Consider the following 9,771-nt stretch of genomic DNA (forward strand, 5'->3'; position numbering starts at 1 on the left):
TAACATCCTAGNTTGGGATTAGGCAATACGTAGGTTACGATAATGGATTGCATCACAATGCTGTTTGTGACGTAGTGTATCGCCGCAAGTTGGTATTTCTTACCTTGCGATAATGGATGACATCACAATACAGCTTGTGATGTAACAGTTACGTTGGTGAGTGTATGTTTAACTGGCATTAAAAGTTACGTAAATTTGGCCAGAAGCTAATCTGTAAACACTAGAGCTTCAATCGTGGACGCATAATGGTTTAACTTTATGAAATACGTAAATGGTTTGTGTTTGAATATCTTCTTATGAAGCAATTAATAGGCAATGTGCCGAATTCCAGGTTAGGCATTTGCCTAACCTGTCTTACCGCGTTAGGCGCCTATGGTTAAGTGAACAACCCCCCAATCACCAACCCACCTCCATGACAGCAGAATATCTTCTCATCAATTATCGCAGCGATAGGAAGACAATTGAAACAATCGGTGAATGTTTTCCATAACTTGATGTTAAAACGTCGTTTACCTAGAAAGGTCAGTATGACATCATAATACAACTCATTATGACATCATCACCTACATTCATCGTGGAAGCCATATATTCTGTTGATGCTCGCGCACTCGTGGTTTCCACGCAGAAGGAAGAAGTTCTCGGGATATTTGATTTTATAAGCCAGTAATAAACATATGCATTCCAATGATTGTTTCCCTCGATCGACGTAATCACCCATGAAAAGATAATTCGACTCCGGGGGGAAATCCCCATACTCAAACAATCGTAACAAGTCTGTGTATTGCCCGTGAATGTCCCCTGTGATGTCATAATGAATATTAATTTATCTCTTTAAATATTAAATTAATCAAAACAGTGAAACTACAGGTAAAAAATACTTAAGGAAAAGTGTGGTTGACGAACCAACAATGCATACGATAAGTTTTTATTAAAACAATAATTGACAGAACAAACCGCATATTTTCAGGGGAGCCTCAAGTTCCAGCAATATTGGTTGGCTGAGGAAAATCTCTCGCGATTTGATGCAAAGTGCTCTCACTTCTGATTCAGTCATTTGTACCGTACGTCCCGGTCGCCCACCACGCACTGTGTTCATAGATATTACATTAATAACATAGATATCATATTTATAACATAGAAATCATACCTTCCAATAATCTCGATATCAAATTATCGACGTCTAAATCGTGATCAGACATTCTAATTATTTAACCTTAATCTGGAGGACACGACAACATTATTACATCACAATACATGTTAAAGTAACAATGAACAAACAATTATGACATCATCATTCACTTCGTTGCGAAGGTTCTAGATATTTCATCCCGATAATTTCAAATATATCTCGTTCCGATGTTACAGGCAGGGGATTTCCCGGCACGCCCGTTGACCCCTGGGGTCGCACGGAATACTCGTTGATGGTGAACCCTTGTTCGAGGGCAAACGTACGCATGCGTTTGTTGAAAATGTCGCTTCCCGTGAAATATAAGAGTGAGGTAAAGTATTGGTCGTGAGGAATTAATCGAATATCGATTCGTCGATGTACGGTTCCCTCTAGTGAGCAAACCCCCATAAACTTGGTGTCTCCCATCGACAATGTGTCTGTGATAAACGAACCCAAACTTTTGACGATTTCGTTTAATTTTAAAGTTTTTTTCGTCTCAGAGGTGAAACACGGGTGTGTCACCAGCACGTCAATGTCACCACTAGATGTCGCACCACGTCGGTAACTTCCACACACAGTGGCGACAAACTTAGGATCCACGCCCGTTACCTTACCCACCACCATACCCTCCAACTTTTCCATCTCTTCCCTCGGAATCCTTTTTTCAAAATCATCAAAATATTTGACCCCAATATTTTGATGGTGATTCAATTTCTCAGAATTATTTTTTAAATCCTCCAAACTTTTGAAGCCAAGTTCCATCAACTTTCTTGCAGCCACCGGCCCAACACCGCTGATTCTCGTAAAAAGCGAAATTATTTGTGACGTTTCATCTTTTCGAACTTTTTCAAGTTTTTCCAGCTTTCCAGTTTTAAGAAACTCGTTTATTTTGTCGGATATCTTGGCACCGACCCCCTCCAATTTTCGCGCCTCATCCCCGGATTTGATTTCCTTTCCAAACCTTGATATAGAACTTGCGGCTTTGCGATAAGCGTTGGATTTATGAAACGCGCGATTTACATTCTTTTCATAATCTGCCAATTCGATTAAAAAATCACAAATTCCTGAATTAATATTTTCTTCGGGTGCTTTACGTTTGCTCATCCTAAACCTACTGAAAACAAATAGAATTATTTTCCATGAGAAGCTCTTTATGACGTATGTTTACACCCATTGTTTACAAACAATCCATTTTGTTTTCGAATCAAAATTTTAATCATTTTTTCCAAAGAAACTTTTTCTTACTCAGTGCTGCCATATTAATAATCTTTTCGCCGATTTCATTATTAAACTTCATGTTTTGATTTTAAAAAATAAAAAATTAAATTAAAGATTAAAAAATAGTATGTTTGCTTTTTAATTCAACCATTCTGTTAAACTATTAGAACGCGGTCTTTTATACATCAAAACATTCCAACCAAATATATTTTACAAACTTGGCAACACTGCTATAAACCAATTAACAATATCTAGATTTTCCTCGCTTATGACGTAACAGTTGTGGATCTACAAGTTTTATTGTTAAAATATTACGTTATTGTGCGTCATAGTAGTACGTGTGACGTCATAGACTGTATATATTAGTATTATTGCGTCGCTAAAAATCATTATGACATCAAAAGCCAAAGACAATTGAGGTTGTTTTTCTTTTAATTTATTCTTTTTGAACTTAATTGTCTTTGTTTTGTTATAAATAATATTGTAACATCTATTGTTACGTCATAATTCACAGATGTTTCTGGTGCATTGTCATAAAATAATGTTTTAACTTTCTATCAAACATGGTGTCTCGGATACGAGCTGTTGATTTGATTGAATTGTTGAAAGAAAAACTTGTGTTTTTATCGGGTAAATATATGATTTCTATTAAACATCATATTGTTAACACATGATGTCCATTAGGTGGCAGAGATGAGCAGGGTGGGGCGATACTCACATTTCCTGCCTCGCAAAACAACGAGAAAATTAAATCGGAAGATTTAAAATGTTTGCTTTCGTATCTGACCAGCGTACCAAGGTATTATGACACCACAATCACCCATATTATGACATCACAATCACCCACATTATGACATTACAGTGAAGAGGTTCTACAACTCGGTTTTACGGTCGTGGTCGACATGCGAGGATCAACGTGGAACGCGGTCAAACCCTTGCTTAAAGTTCTCCAAGATAACTTCCATTCCACCATAAGTTCCGTGTTCATCATCAAACCGGACAACTTCTGGCAAAAACAACGAACAAATTTTGGATCCAACAAATTCTCATTCGAGGTAAAATATTTTTACTCAAATTTAACATTTACCCCAATATGAAATTGTTTTAAATTAAAACATTCACTCAACTAGTTTTAACTCCTGTTGTGCTGTTGATAATTCCGTTTCCCATTCCAACTTAAATTGACAAACCACTTAATGACAAAGTTAAACACACATCAGGTTCACACCGTGTCCGTGGACGGGTTAACGCGTGCCATCAACCCCCGCCAACTTACACCTGAATTGGGGGGGTTGTTGTCGTACGACCACGATGAGTGGATCGAACTACGGATCTCGTTCGAGGAGTTCATCCGCGATGCATTGGATGTTTTAGACAAATTATATTCCATCGAACATCAACTCACGACTGATGTTTATGCCGCAGATCAAGAAACTGCAAAGGTTTGTTCGCGATGTCTCGTTGGTCATAACACAAACATAACATAAACTTGTCACAAAGATAAGTCCCAACACCACTCAAGATGTTTTTAGTTTTTATAAACATTGGATGTTATGTTTAATCCAACAAGCATGTTCATGGTTTGCAGATTGAATTAAGTTTTGTAGACTTTTAATTTAGTTTTGTTACGTTGATTATGATGTCACCATTATAATCAACCCTCCCAATATTAACGGATCAATATAATTGATTATTCAGCGATCAATGGTGGTTGTGATGTCATAGAGGATGTTCAAATTGTGGATTGTTTATAATTATGACATCACAAACAATATTATGACATCATAAGCAGTTCGATACAAAATGAAACTTGATCGGAATTTATCCCATTGTGTGATGTCACAATGGTGTCTATAAATATCCATTGTCGTCCATTGTTAAGTAGACTATGTCATTGTGTTGAACAATTACACGTGTTAACATGATATCTATGTAGCGAATATTTATAATATATCTATGATATTATTATGATATCTATGTAGCAAATGACGGATGATCACATAAAACTACAAAAGAAAATCACGAACGCCCCGATAGAGCAACTGGAGGCGCAAGGAAATAAATTGTTGAAACGAATCAATGGAAGTCATTGTGATGCGGATAGTGGCTTCTCAGGTGCATTATGACATCACATATAGTAGTTATAACATCACATACTGAAACAGTGGTTATGACATCACATATAGTGGTTATGCCATCATATACAGTGGTTATGACATCACATATAGTGGTTATGACATCACATGTAGTAGCTATGACATCACATATAGTAGTTATGACATCACATATAGTAATTATGACATCACATATATCAGTCGGAATGAAGTGAAATATAAAAAAGTTTTTTACCAAAAGACATAAAATGACTTCCTCAGTCTGGTATTTAAATGGAATATTACGCACACCCCCACACAGGTAGCAGCAACGGGGTGGTAAGCGGCAACTCGGACTTCCAAAGCACAATCCCTCGAATCCATAGTTTGTTGGAGAAACTACGGGCGACGAGGAACAGATTGCAAAATATTTGGCACATGAGGAAAACTAAGCTGGAACAATGCTATCAACTAAGGTTGTTTCAACACGATGCAAATAAGGTGATTGCTGTTGTTAGGTGTAATGTTCGAACATTGTTGCTCCACCAACATAGGTTAAAAAATCTTTGGTAAAAACTTGTTGTTTTATCAGAACAGCAATTTCGAACAAACACAAATCCTTTTCACTCGGTCTATTTATTGTTTCGTGTAAAATGTTGGTGAGTGATGCGTTTAAAAAGTAATTTAAGTAAACGTAAACGCGCAGATGTTCGATTGGATAAAACAAAACCGAACTTTATTTATCGGGACCTGCAACGATATCGGGAACAGCCAACAACAAGCGAGCGATCTTCAGGAAAGTCATCGACATTTTGCAACAAATTCCATGGTGGGTGGGGAGGTTACTTGTTTGCTGGACTTCCATATATAAATACATGGTTTTAATTGTTCGCCTACGGTAATATATTTGTCTCCCATCCACAGAGTGTTTACGTGAACGTACATCGCGTGATGTTGGTAGCGAATCGTTTGTTGGAGGCCGGCCATTACGCTGAGGACGAAATACGAGGAATATCGGCCAAGCTTGACCTTGGATGGAAAGTGTTCGCTGCTGCGTTGGATGAACGAAGGTATTGGGGGGGGGGGGGACAAAGTCTTCAGATTCAGAAGCATAAAAACCAAGGATATCGTTAGCGCTTACTTCAACGATGTTGTTACAGCCGCTTGATGGCGCTAGCGGTGAAGTTTCATCAACGAGTTGATAGGTTTGTGTCTACCTCCATCGAGTGGCGACGTGAGTGCGAGAACAACGAGAGATATCCGATGGAATCAACGACAACCGTGGCGTCAATATCCGTGATCGAACAAAGTTTGCAGAAACACACCGATCTTCACGACAGAATCACTGAAGCGTATCATGACGTAAGGGTTAGTGATGTCATAATACAATATATAACCACCATTGTTACATCAGGTTTGCGATAATGGTAAGGAACTTCTTGATTTCCTTCAAAAACCGACGACGTCATCAAATGATGATGTCATCAGTCAGCTGATCGATTACAGCAGCGCGTCGCAACAAGTTCTTGACAGCATCCATAATGTGGGTGGGGTGGCTGCCAATAGTCGGCTCCAGGAACTCAACATTAATTAGCTTGATGTTCCAGGTGTTTCATCATAATCGGGAGTTGGAGAAGTGTTGGAACGAACGGAAAACATTGTTGGCACAAAGACATCAACTACGTGTGTATGAACACGATGTGCATCAGGTATTGTGATGTCACTATGGTACATTATGACATCACAGGCAGTCTATTGGTCATATATAAATAATTAATGAGTCGTGTTAAATCCGCCGAGCTCATAATGTGTTTCAATTCACGTGAGGATAGTCATTGTTCATGGTTATGACATCACAATAGTCATTGTTCATGGTTATGACATCACACAGGTGTTACAATGGATTGGCGAACACGGGGAGGCTTTCCTTACCAAGTACTCAGGGATTGGAAAGTCGTTACACCGAGCAACTCAAATGCGGAAACGACACGAGGATTTTGAAGATGTCGCACAGAACACGTACACGAACGCTGAGAAGTTGTTGGAGGCAGCGGAACAACTCGCACAAAGTGGTGATTGCGATCCTCATGAAATATTTCAGGTTTAATGTTGTTTCTATGGTTACCATGGTGACGAACACATCATTGTTAAATATATATTTTAACAATGATGTCATCAGTTATGACATCATCAGTTCCTAAATATCTGGTTGATGCTAAGTTTTGAATGTAAAGGGTCGAAGGAAAGTTCTCGTTAGTTTGTTGCATTATGACATCATAACAACCATTATGACATCACAGGTGGCTCGTAACCTTGAAGAACAGATCCGGGATTTTGTTCGAAGAGTTGAGCGAAGGCGTAATATCCTCGACATGTCAGTCTCGTTCAATACTAACTTAAAGGAGGTGATTCCCCCATTGTGCTACATGTCTAACATAGATATCATATATAGTCATGGAGTGTAACATAGATATCATATATAGTCATGGAGTGTAACATAGATATCATACATAGTTATGGAACGCACACGACGGAGTTAAGTCCGAACTGCAGGGCGATGATGTCGCCGACTCACTAGAGGGGGCTGAGGAGCGAGCCGATCGTTTCCGTCGGCAACGATACCGACTCATCGAATCTTTTATAGCGAGTCAGCAAGAAGCCAAGAATCTGCTGCATCATATAAGGTATTGTGATGTCATACCCATGAAATCATACTTGTGATGTCATACATAACACCCCCGCAGGTGTGCAAGTGTGGAAGACACTCGTCGAAACATGGCGCCCTCCATACAACACGTAGAAACCGTGTTACGACAGTTACAAACCGAACAAAGCAGGTTCGAGGACTTTTGTGCCGACCATGAGTCGAGACTTGACCTCGCGTTGCAGTTCCGCTCGTACGAACGCGAGGTTGCTGAGGTAAGACACCGTGTGGTAGCGCTAATCATGTTTAAATAAATATATTTTATAGAAATCTTCTATTTCTGCAGAGTGAGGTATTGAATATAATTTCAACGTTATGTTTTTATATTTTTTTACTTTGGTATTTTTATGTTTCTTATTTATTTTTTATTTAACTATTATTTCTGTGCTTGCTTAGTTTTTATTTTAAATTTGAATATCGTTTTTCGTTTGAAAAGCTTTTTTTATTATTTTTCTTTTAATTTATACTTCACGCCACAACCACTAGATGATGCTAGAGCTCGGCAACTGGGACGAGGATATGACGCGCATGAACGCAGACCTGCCGATGTATATCGACGCTACGGTCGTGGAACAGCGATTATCGCAGACGGTGCGTCGTTATGACGTGGTGCACACACAAACACTAGAGGTCGCTAACAAGGCGCAAGAAATTTTGAATCTTCTCGAACAATCGGGTACGTAAGTGAGTGATGTTAGTTTGACATATAACGTCTATGCTAGTTAATAACACTAATCGTATACACACACCAGTGTCATCACGTGTTGACTGTGAAAACTAGAAGTGGATTTATCACAAAATAATACCAACTTCCCCGCCTACAATTAACACAAAGTTTAATGAGATATTTTAACTTTGCAGAGTTGGATATGGTTTGTCACGGAAGTATTTCCGTGTCCGTTCGGGTTCGAGATTTATCCGAACAACTTCAACAACGAATGAAAGAAATCCAAAATAAGTCGTTGAACCATCGGGTCATGCTCGAACGATTCCTACATCTGCGACGACTTGAAGCTTTGGCTACTCAGGTGCGCCTTCGTGTGGTGGGTTGCGCCATCGTGTGGTGGGGTAGGCCTTCGTGTGGTGGGGTACCCGATCGTGTGGTGTTTTAACCCAGTGTTCACTGATAGATTATCCAAATTGTCATTCATACACAAAACAATCAACCACAAAGTTACATACGTGGTAACTTGTAAGTGGGCACGAGGTGTTTGAAACAGAACACCTGTGTTATAACGACTGTCGTTGCCCTGCCATGCGAGGGTAAACATAGAAATAATTTATTTAAAGGTTCAAACGTGGATATTTGGAGGGGAGGAAGCCCTTCGTTCCGCTTCACTGCACCTGACCAATCAGAGAAACGCCGAGCAGTGTCGGTTAGTCTATGAGCAGTCGGGGGCTGCAACGGAGAAAACTCGCGACGTCGTCGTGCAGGTTCAAGCGGAAGCGTCGAGGTTGAGGGAAACAGAGTTTGGGGAGTCGGCTCGTGAGGTGGAGGAAACAACACGAAGGTCGTGGCAAGCACTCGCCCGCCACGAAGAAGATCGACTTCGGTTGATTGTCAGCGCTTCCAAGTTTTATCAAACGTCATCGGAGGTTGGTGGGCAAATATCTTTAAAACTCTGTGCTTCTCAACCCCTGGGTCACCATTTGATCGCCTACTACAGTGGTTCACTAACCACATTCAACAGTTATTGTAAAAATTGATTTTTTTTTGTTTAAAAGTTGTTTAGTTTTGTTGCCAACGTTTCATATTTATTACAGGTATGCACGGTGTTGGACAGTTTACAAACCGATTATCGAAGACCTCAAACTTTTAACGGAACGAGTGACATGAAGGCTGCCTTAGGTATGCGTGATATCATAATGTATTACAACTGGGAACAAAAAATAATTATTTTACAAAAAAACTGCAAAACAGGACTGAATCTTAAAATGAACGGTCCAGAACATTTTAACCAAATATTAAAAAGTGATACAGTTACATTCTTGGTGCGCTTGAATTTTGTCATAATGTTATTTACAGAGAAACATGAGGAGCAAAAAGAACAATTCCTTCACGCATGCACCCTCGCACGTAAACTTGCAACAGAGTTTCTTAAAATAATCAAACGCACGAAGACGCATCATCCTAAAGACCAGTTCGTTATCGGTTTAAAGATGTCGTCGAACCAGAACAACCCGGATTATGTTGTTCGATGTAAGTGGTATATAAGTTTCACCAACCCTTTATAAGTTGCACCAACCCTCTTTATATAAGTTGCACCAACCCTCTTTATAAGTTGCACCAACCCTCTTTATATAAGTTGCACCAACCCTCTTTATAAGTTGCACCAACCCTCTTTATATAAGTTGCACCAACCCTCTTTATAAGTTGCACCAACCCTCTTTATAAGTTGCACCAACCCTCTTTATATAAGTTGCACCAACCCTCTGTATAAGTTGCACCAACCCCTCTTTATAAGTTGCACCAACCCTCTGTATAATGTTGCACCAACCCCTCTTTATAATGTTGCACCAACACCTCTTTATATAAGGTTGCAACAACCTCTCTTTATAAGTTTGCACCAAGCCCTCTTTATAATGTT

General features: G+C 39.4%; 3 protein-coding genes across 3 annotated transcripts in view; 1 reads left to right on the plus strand and 2 right to left on the minus strand.

Annotated features, from left to right (window-relative positions):
* The window catches only part of LOC100175517 (serine/threonine-protein phosphatase PP1-beta catalytic subunit), a 3,091-nt gene extending 1,803 nt beyond the window's left edge, over window positions 1–1,288 (minus strand). Inside the window, exons 1-4 of the mRNA XM_009863592.3 lie at window positions 1,148–1,288; window positions 955–1,086; window positions 568–798; window positions 409–513 (exon numbers count right to left, since the gene is read on the minus strand). Of these exons, the coding sequence (XP_009861894.1) occupies window positions 409–513; window positions 568–798; window positions 955–1,086; window positions 1,148–1,199 (520 nt within the window). The 5' untranslated portion in view covers window positions 1,200–1,288. The remainder of the gene's footprint in view (window positions 1–408; window positions 514–567; window positions 799–954; window positions 1,087–1,147) is intronic.
* Window positions 1,219–2,444, minus strand: LOC100177850 (DNA polymerase beta-like). The gene has a single exon (XM_002128426.4). It carries the CDS (start codon window positions 2,270–2,272, stop codon window positions 1,292–1,294), a length of 981 nt encoding a protein of 326 aa, XP_002128462.1. The 5' UTR covers window positions 2,273–2,444; the 3' UTR covers window positions 1,219–1,291.
* A 435-nt stretch (window positions 2,445–2,879) lies between these two features.
* LOC100185718 (triple functional domain protein-like) overlaps window positions 2,880–9,771 on the plus strand; it is a gene marked incomplete at its 3' end in the record, with an annotated part of 10,505 nt that continues 3,613 nt past the window's right edge. Inside the window, exons 1-20 of the mRNA XM_002124967.4 lie at window positions 2,880–3,016; window positions 3,071–3,185; window positions 3,249–3,441; window positions 3,607–3,828; window positions 4,369–4,501; window positions 4,802–4,980; window positions 5,186–5,308; window positions 5,404–5,549; window positions 5,640–5,841; window positions 5,894–6,022; window positions 6,087–6,188; window positions 6,371–6,580; window positions 6,780–6,884; window positions 6,994–7,163; window positions 7,224–7,398; window positions 7,670–7,859; window positions 8,045–8,211; window positions 8,474–8,779; window positions 8,948–9,032; window positions 9,210–9,383. Coding sequence (XP_002125003.3) covers window positions 2,950–3,016; window positions 3,071–3,185; window positions 3,249–3,441; window positions 3,607–3,828; window positions 4,369–4,501; window positions 4,802–4,980; window positions 5,186–5,308; window positions 5,404–5,549; window positions 5,640–5,841; window positions 5,894–6,022; window positions 6,087–6,188; window positions 6,371–6,580; window positions 6,780–6,884; window positions 6,994–7,163; window positions 7,224–7,398; window positions 7,670–7,859; window positions 8,045–8,211; window positions 8,474–8,779; window positions 8,948–9,032; window positions 9,210–9,383 — 3,193 coding nt within the window. The remainder of the gene's footprint in view (window positions 3,017–3,070; window positions 3,186–3,248; window positions 3,442–3,606; window positions 3,829–4,368; window positions 4,502–4,801; window positions 4,981–5,185; window positions 5,309–5,403; window positions 5,550–5,639; window positions 5,842–5,893; window positions 6,023–6,086; window positions 6,189–6,370; window positions 6,581–6,779; window positions 6,885–6,993; window positions 7,164–7,223; window positions 7,399–7,669; window positions 7,860–8,044; window positions 8,212–8,473; window positions 8,780–8,947; window positions 9,033–9,209; window positions 9,384–9,771) is intronic.

This window comes from Ciona intestinalis, unplaced genomic scaffold, assembly GCF_000224145.3.
Source record: "Ciona intestinalis unplaced genomic scaffold, KH HT000181.2, whole genome shotgun sequence".
Classification (NCBI taxonomy): Eukaryota; Metazoa; Chordata; class Ascidiacea; order Phlebobranchia; family Cionidae; genus Ciona; species Ciona intestinalis.

Bases quoted from the DNA above. Each gene is read 5' to 3' on its own strand.
- LOC100177850 (XM_002128426.4), bottom strand. From the start codon at position 2,272: ATGAGCAAACGTAAAGCACCCGAAGAAAATATTAATTCAGGAATTTGT.